The 22,181-nt window shown below is 37.2% G+C and overlaps 1 protein-coding gene across 7 annotated transcripts in view; it reads right to left on the bottom strand.

Moving 5' to 3' along the window:
* Positions 1 to 22,181, bottom strand: part of SEL1L2 (SEL1L2 adaptor subunit of ERAD E3 ligase) — a 144,765-nt gene that overhangs the window by 42,662 nt on the left and 79,922 nt on the right. For 3 of the 7 annotated variants that reach the window (XM_027620604.2, XM_027620606.2, XM_027620609.2), the window contains exons 6-11: positions 14,875 to 14,928; positions 14,375 to 14,434; positions 14,204 to 14,285; positions 12,851 to 13,005; positions 12,115 to 12,171; positions 4,546 to 4,614 (exon numbers count right to left, since the gene is read on the bottom strand). In XM_027620604.2, coding sequence (XP_027476405.2) covers positions 4,546 to 4,614; positions 12,115 to 12,171; positions 12,851 to 13,005; positions 14,204 to 14,285; positions 14,375 to 14,434; positions 14,875 to 14,928 — 477 coding nt within the window. The remainder of the gene's footprint in view (positions 1 to 4,545; positions 4,615 to 12,114; positions 12,172 to 12,850; positions 13,006 to 14,203; positions 14,286 to 14,374; positions 14,435 to 14,874; positions 14,929 to 22,181) is intronic. The other 4 variants (XM_027620608.2, XM_027620610.2, XM_027620607.2 and 1 more) reach the window with 3 other exon arrangements.

The raw sequence follows: 22,181 nt of genomic DNA, 5'->3' as shown, positions 1-22,181 counted from the left end.
CTGGCATGATATATTCAGAGCACGAAATGAGAAAAATATGCAGCCAAGAATACTATATCCAGCTAGGCTGTCATTGAAATTAGAAGGAGAGCTCAAAAGCTTCCAGGACAAACAAAAACTAAAGGAATGTGCAAACACGAAACCAGCCCTCCAAGAAATCTTGAAAGGGGTCCTCTAAGCCAAGAGAGATCCTAAAACAGCATAGATCAGAAATGAACACAGACAATATACAGTAACAGTCACCTTACAGGCAATACAATGGCACTAAATTCATATCTTTCAATAGTTACCCTGAATGTAAATGGGCTAAATGCCCCAATCAAATGACAGAGGCTACCAGATTGGATAAAAAGACAAGACCTATGAATACGCTGTCTGCAAGAGACTCATTTTAGACCCAAAGACACCCCAGGTTGAAAGTGAGGGGGTGGCAAACCATTTACCATGCTAATGGACACCAAAAGAAAGCTGGGGTGGCAATCCTTATATCAGAAAAATTAGACTTTTAAACCAAAGATTGTAATAAGAGATGAGGAAGGACACTATATCCTACTTAAAGGGTCTATCCAACAAGAAGATCTAACAATTGTAAATATCTATGCCTCTAACATGGGAGCAGCCAATTATATAAGGCAATTAATAACAAGCAAAGAAACACATTGACAACAATACAATAATAGTGGGGGACTTTAACACCCCCCTCACTGAAATGGACAGATCATCTAAGCAAAAGATCAACAAGGAAGTAAAGACTTTAAATGACACAGTGGACCAAATGGACTTCACAGGCATATTCAGAACATTCCATCCCAAAGCAACAGAATACATATTCTTCTCTGGTGCCCATGGAACATTCTCCATAATAGATCACATCCTAGGTCACAAATCAGGTCTCAACTGGTACCAAAAGTTTGAGATCATTCCCTGCATATTTTCAGACCACAATGCTTTGAAACTAGAACTCAATCACAAGAGGAAAGTCAGAAGGAACTCAAATACATGGAGGTTAAAGGGCATCCTACTAAAGAATGAATGGGTCAACCAGGAAATTAAAGAAGAATTTAAAAAATTCATGGAAACAAATGAAAATGAAAACACAATGGTTCAAAGTCTTTGGGATGCAGCAAAGGCAGCCCTAAGAGGAAAGTATATAGCAATACAAACCTTTCTCAATAAAAGGAAAGATCTCAAATACACAACCTAACCCTACACCTAAAGGTGCCGGAGAAATATAGGAAATAAAGCCTAAACCCAGTAGGGAAAGAGAAATAATAAACATCAGAGCAGAAATCAATGAAATAGAAACCAAAGGAACAGTAGAACAGATCAACGAAACTAGGAGCTGGTTCTTTGAAAGAATTAATAAGATTGATAATCCCCTGTTCAGACTCATCAAAAAGAAAAGATAAAGGACCCAAATCAACAAAATCGTGAATGAAAGAGGAGAAATCACAACCAACACCAAAGAAATACAAACAATTATTTTTAATTAATATAAATATATTAACATAATATAAGAATATATTATGAGCAAATGTATGGCAGCAGTTTAGATAATCTGGAAGAAATGAGTGCATTCTTAGAGATGTATAAATTACCAAAACTGAACCAGGAAGAAACAGAAAACCTGAACATACCTATAACCACTAAGGAAATTGAAGCAGTCATCAAAAAATCTCCCAAGAAACAAGAGCCCAGGGCCAGATGGCTTCCCAGGGGAATTCTACCAAACATTTCAAGAAGAATTAATACCTATTCTCCTGAAACTGTTCCAAAAAATAGAAATGGAAGGAAAACTTCCAAACTCGTTTTATGAGGCCACCATTACCTTGATCCCCAAACCAGACAAAGACCCCATCTAAAAGAATTACAGACCAATATCCGTGATGGACATGGATGCAAAAATTCTCACCAAAATACTAGCCAATAGGATCCAACAGTACATTAAAAGGATTATTCACCACGACCAAGTGGGATTTATCCCTGGGCTGTAAGGTTGGTTCAACATCCGCAAATCAATCACTGTTATACAATACATTAATAAAAGAAATAACAAGAACCATATGATCCTCTCAATAGATGCAGGAAAAAGCATTTGACAAAGTACAGCATCCTTTCTTGATCAAAACTCTTCAGAGTATAGGAATAGAGGGTACATACCTCAACATCATAAAAGCCATCTATGAAAAACCTACAGCGAATATCCTACTCAATAGGGAAAAACTGAGAGCTTTCCCCCTAATGCCAGGAACACGGCAGGGATGTCCACTATCACCACGGCTATTCAACACAGTATTAGATGTCCTAGCCACAGCAATGAGACATCAAAAAGAAATCAAAGTCATCTGAATCGGCAAAGAAGAAGTCAAACTCTCACTCAGTGCAGATGTTATGATACTTTATGTGGAAAACCCAAAAGACTCCACCCCAAAACTGCTAGAACTCATACAGGAATTCAGCCAAGTGGCAGGATATAAAATCAATGCACAGAAATCAGTTGCATTCCTATACGCCAACAAGACAGAAGAGAGAGAAATTAAGGAGTCGATCCCATTTACAATTGCACCCCAAACCATAAGATCCCTAGGAATAAATCTAACCAAAGAGGCAAAGAATCTGTACTCAGAAAACTATAAACTACTCATGAAAGAAATTGAGGAAGACACAAAGAAGTGGAAAAAGGTTCCATGCTCATGGATTGGAAGAAGAAATATTGTGAAGATGTCAATGCTACCTAGAGCATTGTACACATTCAATGTAATCCCTATCAAAATACCGTCCACTTTTTTCAAAGAAATGGAACAAATAATCCTAAAAGTTGTATGGAACCAGAAAAGACCCCGAATAGCCAGAGGAATGTTGAAAAAGAAAAGCAAAGCTGGCGGCATCACAATTTCGGACTTCAAGCTCTATTACGAAACTGTTATCATCAAGACAGTATGGTACTGGCACAAAAACAGACATATAGATTAATGGAACAGAATAAAGAGCCCAGAAATGGACCCTCAAGTCTATGGTCAACTAATCTTTGACAAAGCAGGAAACAATGTCCAGTGGAGAAAAGACAGTCTTCAACAAATGGCGTTGGGAAAATTGCACAACCACATGCAGAAGAATAAAATTGGGCCATTTTCTTACACCACATACAAAAATAGACTCAAAATGGTTGAAAGACCTAAATGTGAGACAGGAGTCCATCAAAATCCTTGAGGAAAACACAGGCATCAACCTCTTCGACCTCAGCCACAGCAACTTCTTTCTCGAAACATTGCCAAAGGCAAGGGAAGCAAAGGCAAAAATGAACTATTGGGACTTCATCAAGGTAAAAAGCTTTTGCACAGCAAAAGAAACAGTCAACAAAACCAAGAGACAACCGACAGAATGGGAGAAGATATTTGCAAATGACATGTCAGATAACGGGCTAGTCTCCAAAATCTATGAAGAACTTATCAAACTCAACACCCAAAGAACAAATAATCCAATCAATAAATGGGCAGAAGACATGAACAGATATTTCTGCAAAGAAGACATCCAAATGGTTAACAGACACATGAAAAAGTGTTCAACATCGCTCGGCATCAGGGAAATCCAAATCAAAAACCTCAATGAGATACCACCTCACAACAGTCAGAATGGCTAAAATTAACAAGTCAGGAAATGACAGATCTTGGCGGGGGTGCAGAGAAAGGGAACCCTTGTACACTGTCAGTGGGAATGCAAGCTGGTGCAGCCACTCTGGAAAACAGTATGGAGGTTTCTCAAAAATTTGAAAATAGAGCTATCCTACGAACCAGCAATTGCACTACTGGGTATTTACCCCAAAGATACAAAGGTAGTGATCTGAAGGTGCACCCTGATGTTTATAGCGACAATGTTCACAATAGGCAAAGTATGGAAAGAGTCAAGATGTCCATCGACAGATGAATGGAAAGGAAGAAGTGGTATATATATACAATGGAATATTATGCAGCCATCAAAAGGAGTGAAATATTGCCATTTGCAACGACGTGGATGGAACTGGAGGGTATTTGATGAGCGAAATAAGTCAATCAGAGAAAGACATGTATCATATGATCTCACTGATATGAGGAATTCTTAATCTCAGGAAACAAACTGAGGGTTGCTGGAGTGGGGGTGGCGTAGGAGGGATGGGGTAGCTGGATGATAGACATTCGGGAAAGTATGTGCTATGGTGAGCACTGTGAATTGTGAAAGACTATTGAATCACAGACCTGTACTTCTGAAACAAATAATAAGGTATATGTTAAAAAAAAATAGCAGGAAGTGAAAAATGAAGGGGGGGAAATCAGAGGTGTAGACGAACCATGAGAGACTATGGACTCTGAGAAACAAACTGAGGGTTCTGGAGGGGAGGAGGGTTGGGGATGGGTTAGCCTGGTGATGGGTATTAAAAAGGGCACGTATTGCATGGAGCACTGGGCGTTATACGTCAACAATGAATCATGGAACACTACATCAAAAACTAATGATGTATGGTGATTAACATAACATAATAAAATTTAAAAAAAAAGATGAAGCATGTACCTTTCCAATAAATGCCATGGCATTTGCACTCCCAGCCTTTGCTGCCTTTAAGAAGTAGTATAATGCTTTCTGGAGAGGAAAGGGACAGTATTATTGATGGTCACAAACATATCCTACAAAATGACTTTTCAGACCAAACTTTATTTCATTTAACATGCATTCAAAAAGTATTTATGAAATGCGCACACCTTTTAAGGTACTATTTCAAATGCTATTTCAAACCTAAACCTGAAGAGTGGGAGCTATATATGGTTCACATATGTAATTTTAAAATGTGAGGCTTTGGTTTCTCGCATGTGGAAAGGCATGATGGGCATGTGGCTTTTTGGAGGACAGATGGATCCCAGCTCGAGAACTACATTGTCTATTATTTTGAAAAGTATGCTTCGATGTTGACACTATGTACTTATTTCATAAGACAGTTTGTACAATTTGGTAGAATTGGATATGTAGCTTCCTAATGTTTATAAGGTGGAGTGAATAAAACAAGACACATCTGGCCGCCTGCTGAGACCAGGTCTTTTTACAGAGGTAAACTTCAGGCCAATTCTTTCTAAATCAAAATGAAGGAGCCCAGCCTAGTCTCTGATTCTCTTTAGGTCATAACATTAATTGAAATGCTCAGTCTAGAACTTATAAGGGTTGACCTGACCCTTCTTGCCCATTCCCTAGGCCTCATCTTGACCTCTTAGAAGTTCTCCTCAGAAACTACATGAAGCATTAAAAGAAATCCACTGCAGGAATGAGGAATGAAGACACTCTCTGAAGTGTCTTTTTAGGACACAACTCGTCTGCTCTTTAAAAAGCCTTGACTAGGTTGATGGGCAAGGATCTGCTCCTCCTCAAAGAGAAGAGAAGGTTTAAAGAAGAAATGTGAGTAGTTCTTTTATATGTAAATTTACTCCAGAAATATTGCCAATTTATTTGGGAGCCACACCCTTGTTCTAAAGTCAGTGTGCCTTGTGGACATAATTAATATAAATGCCACCAGGGCTGTACCTCACCAAACCATACACCCATGCATCCATCCACCTCTTCTAGTCTTCATTTATTCTTTCAGAAACTTGATTGAAAAGAGCTATGTATATGGTAGTATGTTGTTATTATAGGTGAGTCACGAATGAATAAAAAATACCATCCCTACACTTGCTCTCTACCAATACTGCTGAGAAGAAAGGTATATATGCAAATAGCAATGACAGTGGGTGAGAGGTGGGAACAAAGGAACACCAAAAAGAATTAGAGAGGTATGGCATAACAATTATACATATGTGTTTTACAATCTTTGTCTTACCTAATCTTCACAACAGCACTAGAAGAAGGTACTATTAATATCTGAGCCAATTTTGTGACACTGAAAGTCAAGCAACTGGTACTAGAGTCCCATAAGCAGCCTGATTCCAATTTCCATGCACTTAGTACTCTGCCTTCATGGTGTCAAGAAAGAGGACTCAAATGACAAAGGTCTCACAAAAAAATGGAGAGAATTCACCAGTGCAGAGGACATCATAGGCTGAGGAATAACATGAGTAAGGAACAGAGATAGAAATGTCCAAGGTGTGTCTAGGAAATACTAATTACCTCAGTATGGCTGAAGTAGAATATCCAAAAGCTAAGACTTGCAAGAATATGATGGGGCCATATTTTAACAGTCTTGAATACTAGGCCAAGGCTTCTATTTTCTTTGGTAGAATATAAAAGCTGTTGGAAATTTATGAGCATAAGGGAATCTTAAAACAACAAATGATGTCCAAAATGTCCAGAACAACCTAAGTGTCAATTGGATAGGAGAAAATTGTAGCAATGTATGATTTATCAATCATCTATCAGTAAACAAATCAAATGTATGATTTACCAATCACATTTATCAGACCCCATTAATATAGAAAATGAAGGTATTTCTTATGAATGCCTCTACTGAGCCAAGACCCAAATATACCTATAGGCAACTATCATGGCAAGCATCCATAGATTTAAATGTCTGAATCCCCTGTACTTAGCACAGTGTCTAACTGTATATCAGGCATTCAGGAAATATTTCTGGAGTGAATACATGAGCGAGGCAATGAAAGGATAAGTTTATAAATCTCTAAAACGGGGAGCTGGATTTTAAGCTTTATAGTCCCTTATAGCTCTTATACTATGATTCTGTGAAATAATTTTCAAAGTCCAGTTTCAGAATTTGGCTCTCAAAATATTTGGCAATAGAAAATCTTGGGAAAAAATTGTCAGTCTGAGAAACTATATTTGAATTGTTAAAAGAGAAGAAGCAAATAAGAATCAGAAGAAAATAAGAATCCTGGAGTTTTCCCCATCTTTCAATATGATGATCCCATAAAGACAAAGGAATTGAAGCTTTCTCTAATTTCCCCTTCTACACCCTTCCACTCTCATGGCTTACTTGACATTTCAGTTCTCTTTTATTTGTCTTTAAATTAACCTGACTTTAGTGCTACTGCTTTAATTGTATGAACATTTACTAAACACTATGTGAAAGTATCATGCACGTTACTTTGATGAGTCTTTGCTCTCAAAGAGTTAAGTATCCATTCATCCATCTATCTGTCAATCCCTCCATCTACCCATCCATCCATCTTCCCATCCATCCATCCATCTGCTGTGGTCTGCATATTTGTGTCCCTTCAAAATTCATATGTTGAAAACCTAATACCCAAAGTGATGGTATTAGGAGGTGGGATCTTTGGAAGGTGACTGGCATACAGCTTTCATGAATGGGATTAGTGCCTTCATAAGGAGGCCTCAGAGAGCTAGCCCATTCTTACTGTTATGTGAGGATACAATGAGAAGTTCATAAACTAGAAGAGGGCCCTATCCAACCATGCTGACACTCTGATCTCAAACTTCTAGCCTCTGGAAATGTGAGAAATAAGTTTCTGTTGTTTATAAGCCACCCAGACTATGGTATTTTGGATATAGCTGCTAAAACTGACTAAGACACCATCCATCCTTCCTTTAAATATTTATGGAGCACCTACTGTCATATTTTACTGATTCTAAGATGTACCCTCACACCCACTTTAATCAGGACACTTCTTACTATCAATGGCATCATATAATTTATAGTGGCAGTGTTTTTTCTTTCTTAATAGAACATAAAGTATCTTATAATTGATGGTGTCTTAGATAGGATGAAATATAGTATGTCCAGGTATTATGCGAAGTGAAATGTTATTATTTAAACATATATCTTCTTAAAACAATGAGCATGATTTTTCATTTGTTCAAGAAAATCCCTAGGTTTAATCAGTTTGTAACATCTCCCCTAGAATGAAATGCCAAGAAAATGTATTACTTTAAAACTATTTATGAATACTTCTTTTATCTCAAAATCTGTAAATCATTCTGAAAAGGAATGAAATTATCTCTTGTTTTTTTAATGGGTGTCAGGGTAGACAAAGCAGTTGCCCTTATATATCTGGTATTATGCCTCTGCTAGGTTTAATTTAGTTATGCCACATCCACTTTATTTTTTTATTAACATATAATGTATTATTTGTTTTAGGGGTAAGGTCTGTGATTCATCAGTCTTACACAATTCACAGCACTCACCATAGCACATACCCTCCCCAATGTCCATCACCCCCCCAATCCCTCCCACCCTGAGATATCCACTTTAATAATATGCACCCAAATACCCAGCTTTCCTAATCCAATTTATTCTGAGCCTGTATAAATTTAGGAATGCAAATTACATTAAAATATATGTGTAGAAATTCAATATAATGTAATCAAGGATTGCATATACAATATTTTTCAGTAATTAAAATTTGGTAGTGGGGGAGGGAGCGGTGAAAATGTTACCTATAGTGATAACTCATGAGAGACTAATTTAATCAAACAACGAGAAGAAAAAAAAAAGGCAAACTAGTTTTTTCCCAGTATTTTATTTTATTTAATTTTTTAATTTTTTAATTTTTTTAAAGATTTTATTTATTTATTTGACACACAGAGAGAGATAGCAAGAGAGAGGGAGGGAGCACAAGCAGGGGGAGCGGCAGGCAGAGGGAGAAGCAGGCTTCCTGCATGAGCAGGGAGCCCGATGTGGGGCTTGATCCCAGGACCCTGGGATCATGACCTGAGCTGAAGGCAGCAGTTTAACCAACTGAGCCACCCAGGCGCCCTTTCCCAGTATTTTAATACTTGATTTGCTGGGCAGTAAACTGGGCATTACTTACAATTATAAAGAACCATACACTAATAATTTTCTTTGGTGGACTGAAGCATTGGCATACTGGCTCAAGTGGTGGTTCTCAGGCTGAGGACCAACATATAATGCCTAGGATGTTATCACTCACTCATTCATTCATTCATTCACTAAATACCAAGTACCTAATATGTACCCAGTACTATCAAGAGTATAGGATACATAGGAATGAGTAAGACAAACAAGAACTTACATTCCATTGTGGGGAGACAGATAGTAAACAAGTCAAGATCTATATGATTCAGGGGGTGATATGGGAAAAGGAAAATAAACACTGTGATAGGATAAGTGGTGGAGAGTAGAGTTGATCAAGAAAATCCTCTCTAAGGAAGTAAGACTTGGAAAGATGAGAGGCCAGCCATGGGAAGAGTTGTAGTAACAGCCTTTCAGAAATTGGGTTTTTCCTTTTAGCTTCTCTCACTCCCATGCCACTTCAAGTTGATCCTGGTACAGCTAAACTGTGGTAAGGTGCAAAAATGACCACAATACTTCGCAGTTGTGCCTATTAAAAGAAATCCTTTTCCCCTGCCCCTTCAATGTTGGCTGGACTTGTAATTTGCTTTGGCCAAAAGAATGTGGTAGAAGTGATTTGTGAGTTCCAACCCTAGGCTGTAAGAGACTTTCGAGCTTGTCTTCTTAGAACCCTGGGCGGCCATGTGAAAAGCTTGGGCACAGTTGGCTGGAGGAAGGGAGCGTGTGGAGAGTCCTAGTCATCCTAGGTCACAGATGAGGCCATCATAAACCATCCAGCTCTGGCCAATACTCTACAGATGCATGAGCAAGCCTAGTCAAGATTGGTTGAGCCTGGCTGAGACCATAAGACTTACTCAGCTGAGCCCAGCCAAAACTGCTGACCTGACAAAATCATGAATTAAATAAATGGTTGTTGTTTTAAGCCATCTAAATTGGGGAGTGGTTTATGAGGCAGCCTAAACTAACGCATACATAAGCCAATCAGTCTTCTTTTTTTTAATGTTGAAATTTTTTTTAAATTTTATTTTATTATGTTATGTTAGTCACCATATATGACATCATTAGTTTTTGATGTAGTGTTCCATGACTCAGTGTTTGCGTATAACACCCAGTGCTCCATTCAATACATGCCCTCCTTAATACCCATCACCGGGTTGACCCATCCCCCCACCCCCCTCCCCTCTAGAACCCTCAGTTTGTTTCTCAGAGTCCATAGTCTCTCATGGTTCGTCTCCCCCTCCAATTCCCGTCCCCTTCATTTTTCCCTTCTGACTATCTTCTTTTTTTTTTTAAACATATAATGTATTATTTGTTTCAGAAGTACAGGTCTGTGATTCAACAGTCTTACACAGTTCACAGTGCTCACCATAGCACATACCTTCCCCAATGTCTATCACCCAGCCACCCCAGCCCTCCCACCCCCCACCACTCCAGCAACCCTCAGTTTGTTTCCTGAGATTAAGAATTCCTCATATCAGTGAGATCAAATGATACATGTCTTTCTTTCTAAGCCAATCAGTCTTAAGGTTTGAAGACTTAACTAGAGCTCTCCAGGCAGGTTTGGGTTTATTAGGTTGAGGAAAGCTGGAAGGACAAGCATGTGTCTGAACCACTCTGATGGTTCTGGAACCAAACCAGGCTTTTGGTGATATCTGGATGGGAAGCATGGAGCCCAAGCCAGCCATTTGAAAGTTAGAGCTAAAGAAACCTAATTATATCATTCCTTCTTTTTACATTATAAATGAGGAAACTAGATTTCAGAGGCTGTATACTACCCCCCCCCCCCAGGTTAAAAGGAAGCAAGGTTTAATGGAAAGAGCACAGGCTTTGAATGCTGAAGCCCAGATTTCAAATTCTGATTCTTAACATTACTAGTCAGCTGTGATACTTGAAACAATTTACTTCATCCCTACAGCCTCAGCTCTTCATCTGTAAGATAGAGATAATAAAACCTCTGTGAATGAGCCCATAGGAGAGCCTGAGTGGGCTCCTTGATGTTGCCCAAGTGCCTGGCTGTTGCCACTATAGCACCAGAACCCTTCACTGCCAGCCCTGAGATTGTACTTCATCCTCATCAGGAGGCAGCTCCCATCTGGTGTTCACAGTGGCTGGAGGTGCCACTTTAGCTTTGTGGAGTTTTTATGTACTCTGCAAAGATTGATGGATTTTCCCTACAGCTGAGGTTTGGGTACCTTAGTACTCAACAGAATTTCATGTTTATGGAAAATGGGTAATTCTTACTAGTTTATGCATCTGTTATTTAACATGAGAAACTCATTGCAGGCTGAAATCTGACACTGGAGTAATATCGTGAATCTAGAACTTCCCATCTAAGAAGCTAGAACCTTGGTTATGGTGAGAATTAATAAAATCTGAACACCTTCAATTGAGCTGTCTTAAGATGCATGTGCTTATTTCAAGTGCTACCCGTTTTGTCACTTTTTATAAAATTAACTTTGACATTTAGCCAATGTATACTGTACCTCATATAAAACACAAGTTACACTCATAAAAACAATACAAAGTGAAATGAACAGTAACGACAGATCACTCTTTTATGTAACCACCTTATTAAAGTAGTTATTTCTATTGCTTAGCTATTGGGACCATGTTAAAATATGGTATGTATTCCTTTGAGACTGTGAGCACATGGCTCCTATAAAATGGCAAGGGCTGCAAAATCATCTTTAAAAAAGAATCCCAGTTACTTTCTCAGATCTGAGGGCATCTATGGCTTTGAAACCACAATTAGACTCTAGACGAGACCTGATCCGCTGGCTCTGGTAACTTACTGAGATCTTGTGTAGGTCAAGTTTATTTGCTTTTTCCTCCACTATAAATCTGAATTGTTAATTAATCTTATAACCTCACTGGGATAAGGCAAGGTTAAGCAAAATGATTGAAAGGAGCTTTGCAAATTTATAAAGATGTTTAATAATATTTCTAATTATATTGTACGCAGTCTGAGGCTGGTCCTCAGACCCCTTAGCAAGAAACTCCCAGGTGGACTCTCCACAGCTGGCTTTTGGGGAATGGGTGTGTCCAAGGCTGGCAGGTGAGGGTATCTACTTCACCTAACCCCAGTTAGGGAGGGAGGGCTAGGTTCAAGGGGAACACGGAAACTCCCTGGCCCCAAATGCTCTTTCAGAAGCCTCTACTCCTTAGTGTTTAGAGGTAGGTAGGAAAAATGCTTCCTCTGGTGAACTTTGTTCTTCCTCAAAAGCTAGAAAGCTGATCTGACCAAGGAAGTAGCAATGGGCTCTCCCCAGCAACTTTTCCATGCCCCCCCTTACCTTTTTGCCTCCCTTACCTCATCCTCCCTCACCACTCTCCTCCGTACCCCACATGACTGAATCTTGAGACTGACTTACGTAGTAATCCTGATCCAGACCTTTCCTCCCAATTAGATGTAATTGTCCAAGAGATACCTAGGAATAACAATTTTTGAAAATTATTTTAGCAATAACATTAATTTAAATGAAGAAAATAAGTCAATTATACCTCAGTTTGAAAGATAAATGTATAAAAATGGTGAAAAAAATGAAGAAAACATTTACTTGGTGTTTTATTATAGTATATGTTTCAGTTTGATACAGTTGGCATGTCTAAAAAAGAAGCAGAAAAAACATTCCAGGCTATATCTTTTATTGGGTAAGTGACTGATGCTGGGCATCTGGCTTCCTCAGTGGCAGGAAACTGGCCTGCTGGTATACAGCAACACCTGGAAACATAAACCTAGCAGCCTTTACTCTTAGCTCTCAAAGGTCACACAAATGCTGTCCCATTCCCATTCTCAAAGATATAACACTTCTGAATGATGGTTAAGAGTTCATTCATACTCAACACAGGATGATGCTTTTTTCCTACACTTAAAATCTAGGTGTTTTAAAATTAAAATTTTTAGGAGTAAATGCAAAGAAAAAATTGCCATTACTATGACAGGTGGCTCTCCCATAGGCTATAGAAACAGGGAACAAGAAAAGAGGAGCGGTTGTCTCTTCTTGTTCACATTCAGGATGGAGCATTGTTAACACTTTTAGGACTCAGACAACCAAACCCCTTGTAATTTGCATGTTCTAAAAATCCAAATTCGTCTGTATACATTACTTGTATCTGAACATCTCCTCTTTCTGCCAAAAATTTGTAGTATTGGTATATGTCCCAATCCAAAATCTCATTGTTAGAACTCAGATTTTCAGGTCTCTCAGTTAGTCTCACTTTTTCCACTGGAATACCTTCACTTTTTTCCAATTTGTCAACAACTGTGAACAGAAACCAGAGAATAGCTGGAATACCCAAGGCTGCAAGAGATAACAGTCAACTTAGCGAAAACAGGGCAATTCTACTTAAATTGAGCAGAATTCTGGTCTACTAACAGAAAAAAGGACATCTACCATCAGGAGATAGAAATTTACTGATTTCTGTTTATCTGGTTCTGAGTAAAGTACAAGAAACCTCATTATTTTTTGCAATCCTTACAAAAATTATATCAACATATATCAGAGCCTACTGAAGAGCTTGGCCCAGCAGATGTTAGGAGCAGGCAACTGACCCCTTCTACCACTGACTTTTTTGAGATTGAAACTACAATATAAGAATAATAATTGCTCTTTAATTACTTCCTATGAATAGTCTGAAAATAAATATAAAGATAAATATGTTTGAGTAAATCTAACAGAGTATGGAGTTTGAAACATATACATATATATATAGTAATTCCAAATTCATTAAGCATATGAAATGATCTTGTTATATATAGCATCTTACATTAAAAAGCAGTTATTTTCCTTTTTTCTTTCTCAGATCCTAATAATGCCAAAATGTGTATTTAGATATTATTCTGACTACAGAAATTAACCATATGGACCTTACCTTATTCACTTCTTGGAAGACTTTTATTTAAAAATCTATTATTTTGATTATAATATAAGTCTGGTTCAGTGATGTGTAAGATGAAATGTTACATATGATTTTGAAAATGATTCTAGAAACGTATATTATTCTCATGCTCTATTCTTTGTAGACAAAGGATAGGGTAATAGAATAATGATTAACTTGAATTATTCTCAAGTGCAGTGATAGAGATTGATAGTGTATGTATCTTACATCCTTTTCTTCAGGAATTTTTAACAAACCATCCCATATACTAAGTGTTAGAATTAGAAAAACTGTTTAATATTTATTGATGCTACATTCAAATTCTCAGCTGAAGGAAAACACAGCACAAGAACATGGGGACATATGCTAACAAAAACAAAAGATGAGCACATCCATTTAAAGCCCTTGAAAAGTAGCTATTAAGAAATCAGAAGACTCTACATTGTATTAAAAGAATTATAACAAATGTTAAAAAACATAGTCATTTAATACTTTCATAAATATACCAACTGGCATTGATTTATTCTTCTAATTGCTCAGCAAGTCTATTTATCTTTAAAATAAGTTATGTGGATTACTCACTATAATCTGCCACCTTCTTGTAATGATTTAGGGCAACTTCACAATTCTGTAGAACATTGATTCCTGACAAATATCTGTATCCCTAAAACACAGGCATATATATTCTTAATATTCTGACAGTGTCGTATTTATAACACATCTTTTAGGCCCAGGAATATTTAATTTACATACCAAAATCATCTGGGACATCATGCTTCCTCCAGCACTTCCAAAGGTGTAATATATCAGTGCCTAAAGTTAAAAAAAATCTGTATCTATATCCACCATCTAAATTTGAAGCTCAAACCAATCATTGCTTTTTTATTCCTAATCCAGCAATGAACTTTGAACTACTCCAAAATAAATTGCAAATTTTGTCCTCTTAATCTGTAAAAATGGCTGACATTTTTGGAGGGCTTAGTGAGCTCTGGAGTCTTTGAAAAGGGCACTGTATAGATATTTCATTTAATTATCACAAAATACCTATGAAGTAGATATTATTTATCTATCATGGCAAACCTGAAATATGGGACATTAAGAAACTTATGTATTTTAACCTTAAACTTCTGACTGTTGAGCTGGTGCTTTTAACCACCACTCTCAAGTGAGCTCCTTTGCCTAAAGAGGAGACTATTCAATGTCCCTTTTTAAAAAATTCAGTTTTATTTCAGAAAAAAATAGAATGACCTTACCTTGGCTTGATTGTATTCCATTCCTATTCCATAAGAAGACAAAAATCCTAATGCCTAAAGCCCAAAAGAAAAGGAAAACTAAATAAATCCATTTATTCCACAATTATTCTTATTTACATTGGTAAAAGATATTTTAAATGTCTGCTCCATAATAATTTGTATTGTTAGTTTATTTCCTATCCTATAACAAAATGCCTTTTTACACTTTTGCTAAGGCTGTAAGAATTTGGAAAAGGTAATAGTGGGAGTTTTGTAAAACGTAAAAATAGGCTAACATTTACTGACCTTTAGTACAAATTATAATAATAAAACATTATGAACCAATGCTTTTTATATGCTTGCTATTCTTGGCAATGGAAAACACTTTTTTCCTTCAACATTTTTAAATTTAAATTTGAATATTTTTCTTCATATTTTTATTTATTTTTTAAAAAGATTTTATTTATTATGACACAGAGAGAGAGAGCAAGCACACAAGCAGGGGTATTGGCAATAAGAGGCAGAGGGAAAGGGAGAAGCAGATTCCCCTCTGAACAGGGAACCCGATGCGGGGCTCAATCCCAGGACCCTGGGACCATGACCTGAGCCAAAGGCAGACACCTAACTGACTGAGCCACCCAGGTGCCCCTTTCTTCATGTTTTTAAGAGAAGATATGATGATCATTGAACACTACATCTAAAACTAATGATGTACTATATGTTGACTAATTGAATTTAAACTAGAAAAAAAGAAAATACGATGGATATAAAAAATTCAAACAGGAAGAACTATATTGAATAAAAGTGAAAGTCTGATCACATAGCAAGATGGTGGAATAGGCAGCCCCAGATCTTGTTCCCTTATAGAGACATTGACTTAGCAACAATATACAGTCCAAAAAGTCTTTATGAGAACTCTGGAAACCAGTTAAGAAATCGTAGTAACCTATAAAAACTCAAAGCAAAGAAAGAACAATCCACTGAAACAAATAAGAAAAGCCATTTTATTTAACCTGGAATTGCTCCTTCCCCAAGCCAGCACAGCTCAGTGTGATGGGGAGAAAAAGCTCAATTCAGGGCTTTTCTCTTGGGAGGGAAAGAGAAGAGTGGAACTTAGGTCCAATGTTCCAGCTTTTGGGAGGACAGCTCATGAGTCTGATTTCTGTCTTGCCTGACTCAAAGCACTAATGAAGAACCTGTATACTTTGGATTCCTGGGGGGCAGCTGAGAACAAAAGAGAGCTCAGCCACTTGTTGCAGCACTGGAGAATGTGTAGTATATCACAGATAGAAGCCAGCACAACTTGGCACAATCAGCAGAAAGTGCTCAGCTTGTAGCTTCTCCCTTGGAAGGGAAAAAAGAGATTGGAATTAGGGTCCAATGTCTCGCTTTTGGGAAGCTGCTCAAAATACTTGTTTCTATCTCCTCTGACTTGGAGCACTGACAGAACTGGTATGCTTTAGATGCCTGGGGCCACAAGAAAAAAAGGGAACTTAGCAGCTTGTTGCAATACCAGAGAACCTGTAGTATCACCAACACACACTAAAGGGAGCAAAAGACGACAAGCTCCTGAAAAAGACCAACAAATCTCTCTAACTGGGAAATTACAAACACAAGCCCAGAGAAGACACACACCCCCAAAATGATTTGAAAGCCCCCCAGAATCTCTAACTATGCTGATTGTGAAAGTCTTCCCTGTATATAGCCAATCTGTAAAGATGGAGAGGTGGCTGTATTTCCAAATGCATAACCGCAACAAAAATTAACAAGGCTCATGAAGAAACAGGTAAATATGGCCCAATCAAAGGAACATAATAAATCTAAAAACACCCCAACCCTAAAGAGATGGAGACCTATAAATCATCATAAAAAACCCAAAATAACTCAAAATGCTACCAAAAAAAGCACATATAAACAACTAAGCAAAATCAGGGAAAGGGTGCATGAATAGAATGAGAATATCAACGAAGAGCTAGAGAAAGAAAGAAAAGAAGGAAGAAAGAAAGAAAGAAAGAAAGAAAAAGAGAAAGCCCCCTTTTAAAAATTCTGGAGCTGAAGAATACAATAACTGAATTGAAAAATTCACTAGAGGGGTCCAAAGTAGACTTCATTAAGCACAAGAAAGAATTAATGAACCAAAATACAGGTCATATGAAATTATCAATTATCAAGTCAGTGGAACAAAAAGAATGAAGAAAAGTGAAAAAATCCTAACAGACTTGTGGAAACCATCAAGTGGACCAATATACACATTATAGGAGTCACAGAAGAAGAGTAAGGGAAAGAGGCGTAGTGAGCTTATTTTAAGAAATAGTGGCTGAAAATTTCCCAAATCTGAGGAAGGAAATGGGTATCCAAATTCAAGAAGTTCAATAAACTTCAACTCGGATGAATCCAAAGAGGCTCACACCAAGATCATGATCCCAGGGTGATGGGATCGAGTCCCGCATGGAGCTTCTTGCTCAGCATAGAGCCTGCTTCTCCCTTGGCAGCTCCCCCTGCTCCTACTCTCTCTGTGTCAAATAAATAATAAAATCTTAAAAAAAAGAGCGAGAGATAAACATAATCATATGAGAAAAAATGGACTTTAAGTCAGAAAATGTCACAAGAAACAAAGTAAGGACATTATGTGGTAATAGGCTCAATTCACCAGGAAGATATAACCATTATAAATATATATGCAACAGTTGAGCACCCAAACTTATGAAGCAAACATTGACAGAACTGAAAGGAGAAATAGACAGTAACACAATAATAGTAGGAGATTTTATTTTATTTTATTTTATTTGAAGATTTTATTTATTTGAAAGAGAGAGAGAGTGCACTAGCAAAGTGGAAGGGGCAGAGGGAGAGGGAGAGGGAGAAGGAAACTCCCCACTGAGCAGGACCCCGGGATCACAACGGGAGCGGAACGCAGATGCTTAATCAATTGAGCCATTCAGGAACCCAATAGTAGGAGATTTTAATGCCCCATTTTCAATAATGGATAGAACAACCTGACAGAAGCTCAATGAAGAAATAGAGGAGTTGAACAATGCAATAGACTAAATACACCTAACAGATATATAGAACACTCCACCCAACAATAATAGAATGCATATTCTTTTTAAGAACACATAGAACATTTTCCAGGATAGACCATATGTCAAGTCACAAAACATTAATAAATTTAAGAAGATTAAAATCTTACCAAGTACCTTTTCTGAACATAATGGAATGAAACTAGAAATCAATGGCAAAAAGAACACTGGAAAATTCACAAAGATGTGGAAATTAAGCATCACACTCTTGAACTACCAATGAGTCACGGGAGAAATCACAAGGAAATTTAGAAAAATGTCTTGAGGCAAATGAAAATTAAAAGGCAACATACCAAAACTTATGAGATGCAGCAAAAGCAGTACTAAGAGGAAGAGGCATAAAGCACTTCCAATAGTGAAATATGTTGGTTGTTTTAAGGAAATGCTTGTTTGAGTTGCAAGCTGAAATAGCCACTTTTTTCATGGAACACCATCTTTATTTGAAGGAACAATGGATCAGCTATGTTCATTTAGACTGGCAGACATTTTCTTGAAAATGGACAGTAAGCCTGTCACTTCAATAAAAACTATTGAAAGTATTGTTGCCAAAGATAAATTCAAGCTTTTAAGCAAAAATTAGAATTTTGGAAAGTTTATATCTGCTACCATGTATACCTTATATCTGTTTGACACCCCAATACTTATACTTTTCATGATGGTGGTATTAACAAATGTAATTTTGATATTGTATGATGCAATGTGTCAAGTTTGGAAGACTTGCAAAACTTAGTGAACTGATATTTTCTAAATAACCAATGCATGATGTTCTAAAATCCTGTCTAGGTAAAAAAAATTTCCATTCAAAATGCAAGATAGACCAGTGATTTTAATGTAATAGAATATGAAAAGTTCATTATATGATTTCGGATTCCACACTGCAATTAACCTTTAAGAAGTTATCACTGTTGAGCTTTGATATAGAACTAAAGAAGAATATCTACAATTATCTGAAAAAGTTGTTAAAATACTCTTACATTTTCTAGGTTTATTTTCTTTTGCTATTTCGTTTTTCTTTTAGCTTTCTGAGATATGTTTTTAAGTCTCTTATTTATTAAAACATTTAAAGCTGTATATTTTCCTCTACAAGTGGCTTTAGCCACATTCCTTAACTTTTATATGTAGTGTTATCATCGAGTTCTTAATATGTCATTTCAGTTTCTATTTTATCTTTGCTATTCGCTAAAAATTAGGAGATTGCTGAAATTTTATAGTTGAATTTTAAGCTATTTTTTGTCAGTAATTTTCAGTTTCACTACTTCTAGTCAAAGAATGTAGTATCATTTCTATTTTTTAAAGTAAAGTAACTTTCTTTGTGTGATAATTTTTTGAAAATAATTTTTTGCTTTTTAATTTTGTTTGGGATGATCTTCCATATAAATCTTGTATGTAGATGTGGTCAGGGTATGTGGTTTTTGTTGTTGTTGCTGTTGTTTTGTCTGCCTGGATTCTCTTTGTGAAATCGCTTTCCTTCTGTTCTGAATTCATTCGGTTCAACGTGGCTCCTCACCGCTTTCTGAATCTAGAGGGCCACATGACACAGGCTCAACCAATCAGATTATTCTCTTCCTGGATGCAGTGATTGATTAGGGGTGGTCTTGTGAGCTAACCCAACACTTTTGCGGAAATCAGTGGGAAAGAAACTGGCTTCCTTTACAGAGACTTCCAGATTTAAGGGCTAAAGATACCTAGGTTCGTTGGTGACTGTTTTTTGACTCCATGGGTTCAAGTCACTCAAAACCATCACAGAAAAAAGCAAAACAAAGAGAAAGTATGTCTTGATGTCTTCATTCTGGCTTCTGGATCCAGAGTATCTAGAGGCAGCTACAACTTCATAGTTAAATGAGCCAAAAAATCGCACTTTTGCTTAAGCCAGATGGGTTGTATTTTCCGTACTTGAAATTCAGAGAATCCTAATCAATTCAAATGGACATCTCTGTTGCTGGGAGGGAACTTCGTTAAGTTAGTAGATACACAGTAAACCAAAATTAATCTCTGTATAGAAGTTGCTGCCTTATACTTAGTTGTTTAAACTGTATGGTAGTTTGGTGCTTAACAAATCACTCCTTGTACCACTTTCTGCCTTGTAGACACTTGAGGGCAGCCATTTGATACCTGGTGTTCTCTCCTACAAAGATTCCCTATTTTGCCTTCCTCAGGTGATATATTTTAGGTAATATTCATCATCTTCTGTGTTCTCTGAATCTGATCTACATCATGGATGCCATATTTGTCATAGCCCTGTTGAAACAAAGTAGTTACAATTTTCTAAAAAAAAAAGAAAGAAAGAAAAGAGGAGATATCCCAAAGTCAGTGAAACTGCATCACATTTTATTACTAAATTATATGCAAAAGGAATGGCTGTCACAAGCAAAATTATCCCACTAAACACAGGAGGAATTGCCAAATCCCTAGGAATAGATGAAAAACTAATGAATAATGAGAAGCTATTACGATTAAGGTATTCAGCATCAAACATTGCCAGGAACTTCTCGCTAACTTTGAACTGAACTTCGAGCCTTGTGTGATTCGATCAAAGAAAAAAATAAAAGAATAAATTTAGTCAAATTGGAAAGTGTCAGCATTAATCGTTGTAGAATGAGTCAGTAGTTTGGAAAAAATCCTGGAGGTAATCGAGGAACACTCCCTGAGGAAATGTTGCACTACTGGCATTCTTAATGGTATGGAGAATGATATGCTGGAAGACAGTCATCAAGGAAGTGTTCTAAGTTGAAAACTAATTCAGTTAGACTCTGAATGAGAAGAATTTTGGAACACCTAAATTTATTTAACTTGTATTTACTTTTGTATGTAATTAAAGAGTGACATGATAGAAATCTATGTCTAAAATGTCTAAAACAGCACTTTTAATAAGAATAAAACAAAAAATCTAATAAAACATTATTTTAAACTTTAATTCACATCATTTATATAATTATATAACTTATATTTTAAAAATATATAACTTACTGTTGATGGTGTCTTATAATGGATAAAATATGGGATTATCATCTCTACCACATTTTTCAGATTTCTTAGCCTAGCAACCCTATAAAATAGAGCTTGCTTAATACAGATAGTTCCTAGTGAACTCATGCTGCTTGACAAATAGTACTGCTTCATTTTATGGGATTTTCAAGAACAAACATTTTGAAAGTATGATGAGGAATCTTACCATTAAATTCACCAGCACTATGCGTGATTTGCAGAATTTTATATCCTCCAAGCCCTGTGGCTCCTTTCCTGCCCTCTTTAGTTACTCAAAATTACTGACAAGTGGCAGTGACATATTTATAAGTTCTCTCAGTACCCAGGGATGGAACTGGATTGGGCCAAGAAATTTGAACTCACTCCAAACAGATGCTTGCTGCACTCTGCTTCCGGTGCTTCTGAGAAGTACATTCTATCCTTTTAATTCTGAATATATGTATCCTTGTTCCAGTTACTACGGCTGTATAACAAATTACCCCAAAACCTGGTGGCATAAAACAACCATTTATTATGCTAAGGGTTCTGTGGGTCAAGAATGTGGTCAAAGTAAAGTGGGCATGTTTTGTCTCTGATCCACAGTATGGGGGCCTTAGTTGGAAGACTCAAAGGCTGGGGGATAGAATCATCTGAAGGATTGTTCGTATGCATGCTCGGCAGTTGATGCTAGATATTGTTTGAGACCTCAGCCGAAGCTGATGGCCAGAACACCTACACGTGGCCTCTCTGGTTGTATAGGCTTCCTCACGGCATGGTGGCTGAGTTCTAAGAGTAAGCATCCTGAAAGAGCTAGGCAGAGCTGTATCCTTTTTGTGACTTTCCCTTGGAAGTGTAGCATTACTTTCACCAAACTTTATTGTTTGAAGTAGTCAAGAATCTCCCTTAGGTAGTGGAGGGGAAATAGACTCCACTTTTTAATTATGTTGGTTAGGGTGCTGAAATAGCATATGGGACTAGAAATAGCGCTGTGGACATTTTTTTTAAAAGATTTATTTATTTATTTATTTATTTTGGGGGTAAGGGGCAGAGGGAGGGGGAGAGAGAATCCCAAGCCCATGTGGGGCTCGATCCCAGGACCCTGAGATCACAACCTGAGCTGAAACCAAGAGTCAGACAATTAACAGACTATGCCACCCAGGCGCCCCTCCTGTGGTCATTTTTAAGAAAAAAATTGCCACAGTGCTTGACAAATGAAGAGTTTGGAGATATCCCATTTCCTCTTCTTATTAGTCATTATGAATTAATGAATTTAGGTATATTTGA

This window comes from Zalophus californianus, chromosome 8 (genome assembly GCF_009762305.2).
Source record: "Zalophus californianus isolate mZalCal1 chromosome 8, mZalCal1.pri.v2, whole genome shotgun sequence".
Lineage (NCBI taxonomy): Eukaryota > Metazoa > Chordata > Mammalia > Carnivora > Otariidae > Zalophus > Zalophus californianus.
Note: the sequence above shows the minus strand (reverse complement) of the source record. Positions and strands in the feature narration are given on the sequence as shown.